Source organism: Panthera leo, chromosome B1, assembly GCF_018350215.1.
Source record: "Panthera leo isolate Ple1 chromosome B1, P.leo_Ple1_pat1.1, whole genome shotgun sequence".
Lineage (NCBI taxonomy): Eukaryota > Metazoa > Chordata > Mammalia > Carnivora > Felidae > Panthera > Panthera leo.
In genome coordinates this window covers 43,370,098-43,386,424 of record NC_056682.1, presented here as the reverse complement: position 1 = coordinate 43,386,424, position 16,327 = coordinate 43,370,098, and the positions used below count along the sequence as shown (strand labels likewise).

At 36.1% G+C, this 16,327-nt stretch overlaps 1 protein-coding gene across 4 annotated transcripts in view; it reads left to right on the top strand.

Moving 5' to 3' along the window:
• Positions 1–2,179: 2,179 nt before the first annotated feature.
• The window catches only part of LOC122217601 (disintegrin and metalloproteinase domain-containing protein 5-like), a 134,291-nt gene continuing 120,143 nt past the window's right edge, over positions 2,180–16,327 (top strand). For 2 of the 4 annotated variants that reach the window (XM_042934783.1, XM_042934781.1), the window contains exons 1-2: positions 2,184–2,320; positions 2,812–2,891. In XM_042934783.1, coding sequence (XP_042790717.1) covers positions 2,266–2,320; positions 2,812–2,891 — 135 coding nt within the window. In that variant the 5' untranslated portion in view covers positions 2,184–2,265. Of the gene's footprint in view, positions 2,321–2,811; positions 2,892–16,327 lie in introns of those variants that run through there. The other 2 variants (XM_042934782.1, XM_042934784.1) reach the window with 2 other exon arrangements.

Here is a 16,327-nt window from a genome sequence, read left to right as displayed (position 1 = left end):
AGACACAGAATCTGAAGCAGGCTCCAGGCTCCAAGCTGTCAGCACAGAGCCTGACGCGGGGCTCGAGCTCACGGACCGTGAGATCATGACCCGAGCCGAAGTCGGACGCTTAACCGACCGAGCCACCCAGGCGCCCCTTGGTTTTCTTTTTCAAGATTGCTTTGGCTATTCGGGTCTTTCGTGATTCTATACAAATGTTAGGGTTAGTTTGTTCTAGCTCTGTGAAGATTGCTGGTGTTATTTTGATAGGTGTTGTATTGAATATGTAGACTGCTTTGGGTAGTATTGACATTTTCATAATATTTGTTCTTCCTATCCAGGAGCATGGAATATTTTTCCATTTTTTTGGTGTCTTCTTCAATTTCTTTCATAAGCTTTCTATAGTTTCCAGTGTATAGATTTCTCACCTCTTTGTTTAGATTCATTCCTAGGTATTTCATGTTTTTTGGTGCAATTGTAAATGGGATCGATTCCTTGATTTCTCTTTCTGTTGCTTCATTATTGGTGTATAGGAATGCAAACAATTTCTGTGCATTGATTTTATATCCTGTGACTTTGTGGAATTCATGTATCAGTTGTAGCAGTTTTTGGAGGACTCTTTTGGGTTTTGAATATAGAGTATCATGTCATCTGTGAGAGTGAAAGTTTGACTTCCTCCTGGCAGATTTGGGTGCCTTTTATTTCTTTGTGTTGTCTGATTGCTGAGGTTAAGACTTCCAACATTATGTTGAGTAACAGTGGTGACGGTGGACATTTGGTTACTATTACTTCTGATGTCATTTAACAGTATCTCCTATTTCCCTTATCATTTCTTTATGTCAAAACTTCCTTGAACTTACATACTTAAGAACAAATTTTGAATTGTGTCCTTAATAATAATTCAAAGTTCCTTTCAGCCCACACTTTAATAACCTACTGATTTCATCAATCCAGTAAGTCTCTTAATGTCAATTTCTTGTTCCTTGAATGATCTGTTTTTTCCTCTTGTAGATTTCAGAATTTTCTCTTGTTGTCATTTTAAATTTCAGATTTGTTTTTCCTTCAATGCCCAGTTGTTAATATATGGGTTCTTTCTAAGGTCATTCTTTTATTTTTTAAATCGAGAGAAACTTTTCTATTATCCCTTTTAATATTTGCTTCTTTTTAAATGCTATTATCTGGATAGTGACAGTTCTACTTCTATTCTTCTTATCTCAATTTTATTTTTGTATTTTCTACTTTTCAATTCTTTCTTATTCTTTTGTAGGAGAGTTTGTCAATCTGATAGTACAAGTTCCTAATTCATTAAAGGGCATATATCCATTCTGCTATTATTCCGTCTATTGTGACTTTATTTCTGGGCCACTTGGTATTTGTTACTGTTATATTCTGCAAATAACTTACTTTAGTTTTGGGGACAGCCAAGCAATTTCAAATCAAATTTATAATCATGATTTTGGCATTTATTAAAGCAATATTATAGTTAATGTGGGGTGTGGCTGTATTTTAATGTTTTTACTATGATGTGGGCTAGGATCTGTGAAGAAAAGAATGCCTATAGACTTCAAAAATCAAACTATTTTTGCTCCTTATAAAGGCAGAATGCAATAATGTCTAATTAAAGTAGTAAAAACTAGGGGCACAGGATTACACAGAGTGTAGCAATAATAATTTGGGATATTAAAGATGATTGGAAGAGACTGAGGAGGGATTGTATGAGGTCTGCATTCAACAGCTGTCCCATAATGGCTTATCCAACGAACTTAAATTTATAAAAGTCACAGTGTTTGCAGCAGTTTTTGCAAATACAAGCATTTTGCCTGTTTGGATGATATGTAAATATAATAATAGAGGACTGTTTGTTATCAGTAACTTGAGCATTTTTATCTTTGCTCTTTCTCCTCACTGTAACTAGAAATTACTTCAGAAGTCGTTGGACTAAGTACAAGATATAAACAAAAGCCTTACCAGGCACCACCCTAATCTGGGAATTGAAAATTTCACAGCCTTTCCTTCCTTAATAAACCCAATGTGTGTGGGTCTTGACAGTCTGGCCTTGAGCCCTCCCCGGTCTGCCAGCTCGCTGCACGTTACCATTACCGAGCTAGCTATGCCACCGCCAGGGGCACGGGGAGAGCGAGAGCCCCCAGTCGACCTCTCCCTTGAGCTCCTCCCTGAGGCGCCGCCTGCGCTTCCCCGGAGGCGCCCTGCGCGAGCTGGGCCTCCACCTTCCTCAACGCTTCAACTGCTGTTACACCGCCAGCCGTGCTCCAAGACAGCGGAGCCATGTTCCTTTTTCTGGTCCTTCTCACCCAACTTGGAGAGCTGCACGCAGACCCCCGTAAGTCTAGATACTTGTTCCCCCTCGCCATCTAACCCCCGGAGGGATTGTGTTCGCTTAGGGGGCTGTCATTTTTGGTCCAGGCCCCAGACCCAGACCTTATCCCAGCCCCGCACTCTCCCTACCCACTTTCTTCTTGCCCCTCGCTCGGGAGCCTGTGGCCAAGAAAGCAGAGGCAGACTCCAGGCAGAAAATCTTTTCACGTCTCTGGGTATTCTTTATGTAAAACGGACACAAATGGAATAAGGGGTCTTCCACGTACAAAATTTTGCTATTCTAGAAACAGTCGCATCGCCATAAAGAAGCTATTTGTCAATGATGTTCTGATTTGGTGACTGCTGTCCTTCACCTGCTTCACTGAAAATTGCAGGTCACTCTTGAATTCAGTATTATCTTTCCCCTGCAAAAAATAGAGAAACAAATGTGGAATTGGATATGGACAATGTAGGATTACAGGTATATCAAAATAACTTTGCTTATTTTTGTTTTAGATCCCGATAAAACATTTCTGGAAACCACAATTCCTGAAAAGATTTCATCATCTGATGCAAAAACAGATCCAGAAAATAATGTAATTGAGAAATATTTTTATATCATAAATTGGGCTAAGTTGCCTTTAATATTAAGACCAGAGTTGCTGAATGGAGGCAGGAACTCAATTCTTGGAGGCAGAGCTGATGGCTGGAGCAGGGTTCACAACAAGGAACATTTTGAAGTGTATGAATGTGTGTGACTTTATATGTGTGTGTGTGTGTTTCTGTGGAAGATGAAGGATTTTAAGGGTGGGATCTACCATGGCCAGGGCCAGGGAGAAGCTGGCAAAGTGCCTGACTCAGGCAGAAAATGTAAGGGAATGGCAAAAAACAGATTCCTCCAGGACCAGGATTAAGGTAAGGTGAGTGAGGTGAGTCAGGGTCAGATTCTGTCTTGATTTAAAACTTTGATAACTTGTTCATCATGATTTTTTTTTTTTTTTTGCACTAATTTTGATGTCTTAAATATTGCATTGAAGTGGTTTTTTGTTTGTTTGTTATTGAGTTTTCTGGTCCCCCAATGCTAGTCTTAGCCCAGGTGATTTCCTCCAGTTTATTTTCCTCAGGTTTCAGAGTCAGTGAGACTGAAAGGTGATCTGGTAATTAGCTTATAGATGGCTTATATAGCAATTAGCACATAGGTTTAACAGTCTGAGCTTGGATATTGGTACATACTCCTCTAATTCCTCAGGAAAATCTGTTTCTCACATGGTTCCTTCTATACTATAGGATAATCTAATACTAGTCATAATTGTGGTCTCCAAATTTATTTTTATCTTTTAGTGGTTTTTTGAAAATCCCTCTGTTTCACATGAGGATACACTGTATCAGGTTTCTCCCTCCCCCATTACTCCCAGTTCTCTGAAGGTAGCCTCTCCTCCCATGCACTCTTTACATTTTCTTTCTTTAGTAACTAGGTTTGTTTGTTTGTTTGTTTGTTTGTTTGTTTTTTTACCACTCAGTCTCCAGCCCCTACCCACCAAGTGAATTCTTAGCTATGCAAGGTATATGAGTGCTACTCCAGCTTTTTTTTTTCTGATTGGAAAGAAGGGATTCCATTGGACTTTTTATTTAATTTACTTTTTCCTGAAATGAATAATACCAACCCTCTCTATTACTTATCACTGAGCAATCTTTGATATTGTCAATATCAATATCAAAGACAATAGTTGACTTGTCCAATATCTAACATTTAAAAAAATTATTTAATAAAATGGAATTTCAGTGTGTTTCTTTTGACGATAACAGTTTTAAAAGCTTCCTTTTAATATTTTTGCAACAGTAAACTATTCCTAATGTGGGGTGTGACTGTATTTTAATATATTCAGTATAATATGAGGTAGGACCTGTAAAAGTAAGAATGCCTAGAAGACACATAGAGAGCTCCCAGATTTAAGAAATAAGAACATGGGGGTACTCAATTAATTTTGAATGTTTCTAATTGCCTATGCATATGTATATAAAGATAAAAAAATATTTCATGGGGCATACTATATAATTATAAATACTAAAAGCTATTTTTTGTTCATCTGAAACAAATTTTAAGTATTTTTGACTTATAAAAGAGGTGGAACTGAAATTAAAATATTTATTTGGGGTTTCAGAATTGCAATTCAGGAAGCACAGATTCCATAGCAACCCAAATTGTGTTCCCCCAGGCAACAAAAGTAAGACAAAAGGGGGTGCTTGTATAGTTGTTTACAAAGAATTTTGAACAATGTTGGCGGAAAACTAATCTTGTCTGAATATAATTAGTTGCTAAGACTATCACTAAGAAAACTCTCTTCCTGTAATGAGTGTTTGGGCTGAGTTGTTGGAATATTTGCAGTTTGGCCCGATTCACAGGTTTGGCCTAGTCAAAAGTTCACACCATGTGAAGACACGCCTGAGTTTCATTTTCTTAATGGCCTCCTGGATCCATTTTAAAACCCCTTGACATAAATGACTCCATTTTATTTCATCTTTCTCAGTATCTAAATTATATACCTTTTTCTTAAATTGTATTTCCCTGATGATTTGACTTGCCTTAGCAGTAGTGTTGCATCCACACGACTCCTGAAACAGAATGCTATGGGCATCAGTGACAGTCACAACAAAGTTTATTACAGAGGCAAGGCCAACCGATCAGGACCAACACTCTTGATAAGAGTGCGGCCTCGAACAGCGGGGGGGACAGAGTTTTTATAACCAATCACGTCGTTTTATCATCACCTGGGAACAGAACAAAGAAACAGGTTCCAGATGAGTTAGAAACAGTTGCCTAATGTGTTTACTTTAGACTTTCTGCCTCTGAGTTGCAACCAGTGGATCTCCTTGACCCTGCCTCTGATACTCTTTTCTTTGAACTTTTGTTTCCTTAATTGGTGAAGCCTAATTTACAAGGGTATGAGGCATAGTTTACCAGAGCAAAGCAAGGCTGTTATCTCTTAACCTTCAGTGTCAACACAAAGCTGTTATTTTTCAAGCTAAGCATTAGCTCTACACTACAATTTAACCCTTACAGTAGTTCCTTGTTCTGAAGAATTTGCTTCTAAAATTATTTGCAGTTATTCCATTTAATTGTAACATAGTTTCTGCAGTTGGTCACATCCAATTTATTTCATTCTTTTTCCCAGTGAACATTTGTTGGTAAACACACGCGCGCACACACACACACACACACTGGAGATTAGCATTGTGAAGTTAACAACTCTAATCATTGCTCTTGTTAGCTTGCTTTTGCATTCTTTAAAATGTCTATTGACAAAACCAGAATATTGTCATTAAATTTTATTATCTTCTCCAACATTGCACATGATGCTTCCATTTCTTCCCATACTGGAAAACTATTTAGTAGTATCCAGATAAAAGAACAGAATTCTTCAAGGTATTAAAACTCTTTCAAAAGATAGAGCAAGTACCATACTAATTATCCACTTCAAGTTGGAATTTCTTTTCTTGTTCATAAGGCATGTTTTCCCCTTTAAGAACATACTTGACAACAGAGGGATACCTTTTGTTCGTATAATTTATTTATTTTTTAAATTTACATCCAAGTTAGTTAGCATATAGTGCAACAATGATTTCAGGAGTAGATTCCTTAATGCCTCTTACACATTTAGCCCATCCCCCCCTCCCACAACCTCTCCAGCAACCCTCTCTTTGTCCTCTATATTTAAGAGTCTCTTATGTTTTGTCCCCCTCCCTGTTTTATATTATTTTTGCTTCCTTTTCCTCATGTTCATCTGTTTTGTATCTTAAAGTCCTCATATGAGTGAAGTCATATGATATTTGTTTTTCTCTGACTAATTTCGCTTAGCATAGTACCCTCTAGTTCCATCCACGTAGTTGCAAATGGCAAGATTTCATTCTTTTTGATTGCTGAGTAATATTCCATTGTGTTTGTGTGTGTGTGTGTGTGTGTGTGTGTGTGTATCTATATATCTATATCTATATCTATATCTATATCTATATCTATCTATATCTATCTATCTATCTATCTATCTATCTATATATATCACTTCTTCTGTATCCATTCATCTGTTGATGAACATTTGGGCTCTTTCCATACTTTGGCTATTGTTGATAGTGCTGTTATAAACATTGGGGTGCATGTGCCCCTTCAAAGCAGCATACCTGTATCCCTTGGATAACTACCTAGCAGTGCAATTGCTGGGTTGTAGGATAGTTCTATTTTTAATATTTTGAGGAAACTCCATGCTGTTTTCCAGAGTGGCTGCACCAGTTTTCATTCCCACAAGCAGTGAAAAAGAGATCCTCTTTCTCTGCATTCTCACCAACATCTGTTGTTTCCTGAGTTGTTAATTTTAGCCATTCTGACAGGTGTGAGGTTCTGGTTTGAATTTGTATTTCCCTGATGGTGAATGATGCTGAGCATTTTTTCATGTATCAGTTGGCCATCTGGATGTCTTCTTTGGAGAAGTGTCTATTCATGTCTTTTGCCCATTTCTTCACTGGATCATTTGTTTTTTGGGTGTTGAGTTGGATAAGTTCTTTATAGATTTTGGATACTAACCCTTTATCTGATATGTCATTTGCAAATATCTTCCCCCATTCCATTGGTTGCCTTTTAGTTTTGCTGATTGTTTCCTTCACTGTGCAGAAGCGTTTTATTTTGATGAGGTCCCAATAGTTTTTTTGCTTTTGTTTCCCCTGCCTCTGGAGACATGTTGAGTAAGAAGCTGCTGCGGCCAAGGTCAAAGAGGGTTTTGCCTCTAGGATCTTGATACTTCCTGTCTTACGTTTAGGTCTTTCATCATTTTGAGTTTATTTTTTGTGTATGGTGTAAGAAAGTGGTCCAGGTTCTTTTTTCTGCATGTCGCTGTCCATTTTTCCCAGCACCACTTGCTGACGAGACTGTCTTTATTCCATTTGATATTCTTTCTTGCTTTGTCAAAGATTAGTTGGCCATACGTTTGTGGGTCCATTTCTGGGTTCTGTATTCTGTTCCATTGATCTGCGTGTCTGTTTTTATGCCCGTACCTTACTGTCTTGATGATTACAGTTTGTAATACAACTTGAAGTCTGGGATTGTGATGCCCCCAGCTTTGGTTTTCTTTTTCAAGATTGCTTGGGTGTTTGGGTCTTTTGTGGTTCCATACAAATGTTAGGGCTGTTTGTTCTAGCTCTGTGAAGAATGCTGGTGTTATTTTGATAGGTATTTCATTGAATATGTAGATTGCTTTGGGTAGTATTGACATCTTAATATTTGTTCTTCCTATTCAGGAGCATGGAATATTTTTCCATTTTTTTGGTGTCTTCTTCAATTTCTTTCATAAGCTTTCTATAGTGTATAGATTTTTCACCTCTTTGTTTAGATTCATTCCTAGGTATTTCATGTTTTTTGGTGCAATTGTAAATGGGATCAATTCCTTGATTTCTCTTTCTGTTGCTTCATTATTGGTGTATAGGAATGCAAACAATTTCTGTGCATTGATTTTATATCCTGTGACTTTGTGGAATTCATGTATCAGTTGTAGCAGTTTTTTGGAGGACTCTTTTGGGTTTTTCTTCATAGAGTATTATGTCATCCACGAGAGTGAAAATTTGACTTCCTCCTGGCAGATTTGGGTGCCTTTTATTTCTTTGTGTTGTCTGATTGCTGAGGCTAAGACTTCCACTATGTTGAATAACAGTGGCGAGAACGGACATCCCTGTCTTGTTCCTGACCTTAGGGGGAAAGCTCTCAGTTTTTCCCCATTGAGAATGATACTAGCAGTGAGTCTTTCGTATATGGCTTTTATGATCTTGAGGTACTATCCTTCCATACCTACTTTCTTGAGGGTTTTTATCAAGAAAGGATGCTGTATTTTGTCCAATGCTTTCTCTGCATCTATTGAGAGGATCATGTGATTTTTGGCCTTTCTTTTATTGATGTGATGTATCACACTGATTGTTATATGGATATTGAATCAGTCCTGCATCTCACGTATAAATCACACTTGGTCGTGGTGAATAATATTTTTAATGTATTGTTGGATCTGGTTGGCTAGCATCTTGTTAAGGATTTTTGCATCCATTTTCTCCAGGGAAATTGGTCTGTAGTTCTCCTTTTTAGTGGGGTCTTTGTGTGGTTTTGAAATCAAGGTAATGCTGGCTTCATAGAAAGTGTTTGGAAGTATTCCTTTTTTTTTTTTTTTTTTGGAATAGCCTCAAGAGAATAGGTGTTAACTCTTCTTTAAATGTTTGGTGTTTAAATGTTCTTTAAATGTTCTTTAAATTTTTCCAGAATTCCCCTGGAAAGCCAACCTTCCCTGGACTCTTGTTTCTTAGGAGATTTTTGATTACTAATTCTATTTCTTTACTGGTAATGGGTCTGTTCAGATTTTCTATTTCTTTCTGTTTCAGCTTTGGTAGTATATATGTTTCTAGAAATTTGTCCATTTCTTCCTGATTGCCCATTTATTTGCATATAATTGCTCATAATATTCTCTTATTATTGTTTGTATTTCTGCTGTGTTTGTTGTGATCTCTTTCATTCTTGATTTTATTTATTTGGGTCCTTTCCTTTTTCTTTTTGATCAAACTGTCTAGGGGTTTATCAATTTTGTTAATTCTTTCAAAGAATCAGCTTCTGGTGTCATTGATCTGTTCAACTGTTTTTTTTTTTTTTGTTTTGTTTTTTTTTTTTTTGGTTTCAATAGCTTTGATTTCTGCTCTGATCTTTATTATTTCCTGTCTTCTGCTGGTTTTGGGTTTCATTTGTTGCTCTTTTCCCAGCTCTTTGAAGTGTAAGGTTAGGTTGCGTATCTGAGACCTTTCTTTCTTCTTTAGGAAGGCCTGGATTGCTATATACTGCCCTCTTATGACCGTCTTTGCTGCATCCCAGAGACTTTGGGCTATGGTGTTATTATTTTCATTGGCTTCCATATACTGTTTAATTTCCTCTTTACCATCTTGGTTAGCCCATTCATTCTTTGATAGGATGGTCTTTAGTCTCCAAGTATTTGTTATCTTTCTAGATTTTTTCTTGTGGTTGATTTCAAGTTTCATAGTGTTGTGGTCTGAAAATATGCATGGTATGATCTCGATCTTTTTGTACTTGTTAAGGGCTAATTTGAGTCCCAGTATGTGATCTATTCTGGAGAACATTCCATGTGTACTGGAGAAGATGTGTATTCTGCTGCTTTAGGATGAAATGCTCTGAATGTATCTGTTTAGTCCATGTGGTCCAGTGTGTCATTCTAAGCCATTGTTTATTGATTGATTTTTCTGCTTAGGTGATCTGTTCATTGCTATAAGTGGGGTGTGAAAGTCCCCTACTCTTATGGTGTTCCCTAAAAATTGACATGTGTAGACCTAAGATCTATGATGATTTCTGTAGTTGCAAAGAGAGCCATTGCATTCTTTAATTATTGCAGTGGATTTCAATTGGACACCTGAAATTTTGCTTGCAATTTTAGAATCAGAAAATACTTCTGTCAGTTGTACATTCAAATAGTCATTTAAGTAGAAAGACTGGTGATATGCTATGTGAAAAAACATTGCAGTGTCTATTGAAATTCTTAGATCTTCTAAATTTTTTTCAATCCAAAAAAAATGTTGTATCACCTTTTTTGGTACTGTATGAAGAAATGACTCATCTCTTTTGTTTAGTTGTTAATATATGTTGCCTTATATTTGACTTCCCACCATTTTTATGTAAAAGAACAATTGCATACTGTACAAAGAGCTTCAAAAGGACTTTTTCCTCGGTTGATAAAACTGTTTAGAATTTTGGCATTTGGAATTTAAATGTACACAAGAAATAGACAATAGTCCAAAATATTTCAAAAGGAATTGAAAATACTGAATTTGATCATCTTGCAGCTGGGTCAGTGCATCTGTACAAGTCCAGACTCAACTAATCATGAACAAGTTGAACCATTGAAAGGGTTGCAAAGTTGGAAAATAAACAGTAAGTTCAACTAGATATGTGACTCAAAAAAATAATGAACTTCCAGTTAGCCTGTTGTAGTAAACACAGTCTTCCTGCAGAAACCCAGAGCTAATCTTACATAAGGTTTTGGGAAGCCTGGTGTTCAGAGATTAGTGAGATTTCAGAAGGGAGAGTGCTTAGGTATTGACATGTTTTCAACTGTGTTAGTGGTTGTCGGAGTAAGGCTGCTTGTTGACCATCTCACTTTCAGAATCCTCCTCAGTGGAGTGAGGCACTTAAACTTATCTAGAAGCTGGGGCTGTTACTGCTTTGTTAACCTTCAGAAGCTAGTTATTTGAGTGTGGCTGTTGGTGACTGGCTGATTGTGTGCTTCTGATTGTGTGCTCTGACCAGAAGTTCTCTCTAATTGTAGTTACTTGTTCATGACTTGGGACTTTGGCCAAAGAAGAGCCTTTCCCTTTCATGAGTATGAAAAATAAGTACTTAAAATTGTTTTAAAAAAATCTTTATTTACTTTTGAGAGAGAAAGAGAGACAGCATGAGCAGGGAAGAGGCAGAGAGAGAGGGAGTCAGAGTATCTGAAACAGGCTCCAGGCTCCGAGCTGTCAGCACAGAGCCTGATGCGGGGCTCGAACTCATGAACCAAGAGATCATGACCCGAGTCAAAGTCAGACGCCCAACTGACTGAGCCACCCAGGTGCCCCCCAAAATAAGTACTTTTAATTCTCCGTCTCTCATTTTGGATTTCCCTCAGACAAACCTATAGGGAGAGTTGAGGGATAATATCGGTCTTTATTTCTGAAGGTATGATTTTTAGCTCAAGTTGCCATTTAAATTATTTAAGCACCAGTTACTCTGGTGGAAAAGAGCTTTGACTAGCACAGTTTTGTAATGTACTGAAAAAAGCTGAATACAGAATATTTCGGGTGTTCTGACAAACTCAATACAGGGCACAGGGTAAAAATCATTAAACTCAGGACATGTCTATACATACAGGATGCCTGGCAACCCTAAACACATCCCACGGTCTGTTTAGGAATGAATTTTTTTTTTTTTTACGTATTTCTTAGTGTCTCAAATGACTTCTTTGAGTTAGGTAGAGGAATTAAAGGCAGCCTAGGCCTGTTCCAAATCTTCACATGATTTGATCAAAGAGAACACTCATTACCATATATTACACACACACAAAAAGGACTACTTAGTTTAGTGGTCAAAGAAAGAAGTCCTACTAAATGCTTTTCCTTTTTTCTTCTTTGGTTTCTGGGCAAAAAAGTATCATGATACAAACATTTTGCCCTAGAAACATATATCAATAACAAATGTTGCTGTAGTAATGATTCCTCCTGAAGCATGAATTGACTGAGTCAAGGCTATTTGAGAGGAATTTGGAACAGTAAGGTGGAGTCTCAGGATATTTTCTAGCACACCAAATTTATGCCAATGGAAGCTGCTCTTTACAACCCCTTGGAACTTATTTTTATTAATATTCTTCAAGTCTGTGTCCTAGTATCTTATAGGGGTGGTATAGTGTTTTCATATTGCTTGGTTTATTTACATAATAATGTTTGCATACTTTTTTTCCCCACCATAACCAGCAGACCCCTAGTTCTATGTTAAATGAATTTTGTGAATGATGGTGGTATGTGTAATTCCTTCCACAAGAACAAAGTAAACAACATAAAAAATCTTTGTCATTCTTCCTGCAACTGAAAGTTTTGCTAATAGAGCAAACTAAAGAAGACATGTCCACATATAAAATATGGCCCAGAATATCTTTGAGATCCTCACAGCCTCCCCTCCAGTGCCCCCCATATAAAACAGTGAAAGTGGGAAATTCATTAATTTTTGCTTAGTTAGGAAGAATTATTAACATGCTACAGAATGTCATCCAATTCATTCCAGCAATGATGTAATATGTTCTTAAGAGGGATTTGTAGGTCAATTTCTGTGATTAATTTGATTCAAATGTAGTGTTTCTGGAAATACTATATAGAGGAATTTTTTGGACCTCAAGTGCAGATATATACTCCGATTTCATAGCGTGCTGTGATTAATGGTCCCATCAAGCCCCTTAATTGTTATACACTCTCTTATTCCTATAGCCCCCATTCCCATTCCCTCTTCCATCTGATGATAACCATGCCTGTGTACTTGATATATTTCTTTACATCTATATATACATTTGTATTCGATTGTATTAGAATTCTTAGATGGCCCTCAAGAGTCTCACTCCTTGATGTACACACTGTACAATTCTGTTCTCTTGCAGATCAGTGAGACCTGTATATTTGATGGAGTAATCATTGCATTGATTAGTTTCTGTTTCACAAGACTCTATTACAGCTTTCTGGAGTATTTCTCCACCTGACCTCAGAGAACACACAAATTGCCATGATATGAACTGCCTATGGGGACCTTGTGGCAAAGGAACCATTGGCAGTGTCTTTGAACTGAAAGCAGCCTTGGCATCCTTCCCATCCCCTTAACCCCTGACAATCACTGATCTTTTCACTATCTCCTTAGTTTTCCCTTTTCCAGAATGTTCTATAGTTGGAATCATATAATAAATAGCCTTTCCATATTGTCTTCTTCCACTTAGTAACATTCACTTAAGTTTCCTCCATGTCTTTTCATGGCTTGATAGCTCATTTCTTTTTAATGCTGAATAATATTGAATTGTCAGGATGTACCACAGTTTATCCATTCACTTACTGATAACATCTTGTTTGCTTACAAGTTTTGGCAATTATGAATAAAGCTGCTACAAACATCCATGTGTAGGTTTTTGTGTGCACATAAGTTTTCAGCTCCTTTGGATAAACACCAAAGAATGTGTTTGCTGGATCATATGCTAAGAGTACATTTAATTTTGTGGGAAACTGCCAAACTTCTTCCAAAGTGGTTGTACCATTTTGTATTCCTGCCTGCCTGCAATGAAAGGGAGTTCTTGTTGCTCCACATCCTTGCCAATATTTGGTGTTGTCAGGATTCTGGATTTTGGCTATTGTAATAGGTGTGTAGTAGTAAATCTCATTTTAATTTACGATTCACTAATAACTTATGATGTGAATATCTTTTCATTTGCTTTTCTGCCATTTGTATATCTTCTTTGGTAAGGTTCAGTTATGGTATGCCTGGGTTCAGTTCTTTTGCCCATTTAAAAAATTTTTTTTAATGTTTATTTATTTTTGAGAGACAGAGAGAGAGGCAGAGAGAGAGGGAGGCACAGAATCCAAAGTAGGCTCCAGGCTCCAAGCTGTCAGCACAGAGCTTGATGTGGGGCTCGAACTCACGAACCACAAGATCATAACCTGAGCTGAAGTTGGACGCTTAACCAACTGAGCCACCCAGGGGCCCCTCTTTTGCCCATTTTTTAATGAGATTGTTCATTTTCTTTTTGTTGAATTGTAAGCGTTCTTTCTATATTTTGGATAACAGTCCCTTATCAGATGTGTCTTTTACAAATATTCTCTCCCAGTCTGTGGCTTGTCTTCTCCATTGTCTCAAAACTTAACCAATTAATCTCAATTTATTCATCCTTTATTTCCTTCTTATTGCTATTTGCGTTTAATTTAAGAAATTTTTGTCTACTGTAGGGTTATACAATATATTCCTGTGCTTTTGTGTGAAAGCTTTATATTCCTTTTACCATTTAGTCTGTGATCTATCTGGATTTTTTTTTTTTTTCTATCATGAGATAGAGAAGTCAAAGTTCATTGTTTTTTTCCATATGGATACTGAATTCACCAAGCAGCATGTACGGAAGACCATTTTTCCTCACCATATTATAGTGGCCACCTTCAGTTTTTACTGAAGGTCAGAGAAGTATATATTTATGGCTCTCTCTGGATTCTCTATTCTGTGCCATTGGACTGTTTTTCAAAACTCTGGCCCATATTTCACTACCCTAATTACTGTAGCTTTATAAGTTAATATAAATTGGTGTGGGCACTCCTAACTTTTTATTTTTTTCATATTCTTGTCTTGACGATTCTAAGTTCAATTTGTTTATATCCACAAATGACCTGCTATGATTTTATTGAGTTTTCATTGAATCTATAGATCAAATTAGGGGCAATTAAACAATATTGAGTCTTCCAATTCATGTACATGGTGTATCTTTCCATATATTTTAGTTTTTCTTTCGGTAAGGCTTAGAAGTTTTTATTTTTGATGTCTTGAAAACCTTTTCTTAAATTTATTCTCAGTGTTTTTCGACATATTTTAATACTGTGACAAATGGTGTTTCTTTATGTTAATTTTCTAATTGTTGGTTGTCAATGAATACAAGCTAGATTATCAAAATTTGATGAGATTTGTTTTATTATTCTTCATATGACCTATTTTGAAAGATGTTATATGTGCATTTGAATATTTCTTTTTCAGTGATTGGATGTAGTATTGTATATACGTCAGATAAATTTAGTTGATTGTGCTGTCCAAATCTTTATGGCTTTACTGGTAGTTCTCTTGGGTCCTTTCTATAACTGATAGAATTATAAAATCTCCACATATGCTTTTGAATTGTATATAATTTATTTTAGTTCCATCAATTTCTATTTTATATATTTTGGAGATATAATATTAAGTACATAAAATGTTTAAGACTGTAACATTTTTTTTAATTGATGCTTTTATCATTATAAAGTGTCCCCCTTTATTTCTTGTAATTCATTTGGAATTACATTATATATTGCTTGCTATTAGTATAGTTATCTTTCTTTTGGGTATTGTTTGCATGGTATAACTTTTAATCCTTTTATTTTCAGTGTTTTGTATTTAAAATGCTTCTCTTTTATATAAAAGTGTGTAATTATTATTTTTAAAATTCATTTGGTCTTTCTTAATTTTCCCTTTCCTCTGTTTTTATAATCCATGATGTGATTATTATTCTAATTTATCTTTTTAGGCTATTAGTGATGTATTCTTTTTTATTCTTTTAATGGTTAACCTTGTGATTATAACATGCGTCTTTAATTTTTTACCTGCTACATTAAATTTGTATTTTTGCTACTCCCTGAAAAGCTCAAGGACCTTGAAACTTTACTCCATTTATGTTCTTTTTGTCATTTATGCCATTGTCATATATCTTACAACTATGTTTTTTTTTTAATGAGAATAGCATTTACTATCACTGTTTAAAACAAATGATATTCACTTAAATTTACTGACATACTTATTTTTCCTGTGGTTTTCATTGTCATACATTTTCATCATTCTATCTTGGAGCAACTTACTTTCCATTAAAAAAGAAACACACTATTTTTAGTGTTTCTTTTAGTGTAGGTTTGCTGTCAGTGAATTATGTCATTTCCTCTTGTGAGGAAATGTGTTTATTTCGCTGTGCATCTGCTGGATATTTTTGCTGGATATAAACTCTTGGTTGGATATCATTGTCTTTCTTCACTTTAAAGATACCATTCCATTGTCTTCTGGTATCCATTGTTTCTGTGGGAGTATGCATACTTTATTTAAAAGCCTTTTGAGAGTAATGCACCCTTTCGTTCTTGTTGCTGTTTAAATATATGTTTTTTTGTCTTTTTGTTTTAGCTGTTAGAGTATGATATGCCTAGGTTTGTTTTCTTTGTATTCATTCTATTTTGGATTAATAGAGCATTTGAGAGTGTGAGTGGACATCTTTCATAAGCTTTGGAAAATCTCAGATATTATTTCTTTTTTTTTAATGGATTTTATTTATTTATTTATTTATTTATTTATTTATTTATTTATACAGCGTGAGTGCAGGAGCCAGTGGGGGTGGAGCAAAGGGAGAGGGAGAGAGAATCTTAAGCAAGCTTCATGCCCAGCATTGAGTCCGATGCAGGACTCAATCTCACAACTCTGGGATCACTACTTGAGCCAAAATCAAGAGTTGGATGCTTAGCCAGCTGAGCCACCCAGGTGCCCCAGGCATAAATTATTGATATTTAATTAATATTTATTTCATAGTCTCTATATCTTTCTCCTGTTTTCAAAATTACATGAATGTTAGACATTTTTAATGGGTCACACTTCTCTTATTTTTGTTTTGGTATTAATTTCACTTTGTCAATCTGAATATTTTCCACTGACCTATTATATTCCTGTTCACCAATC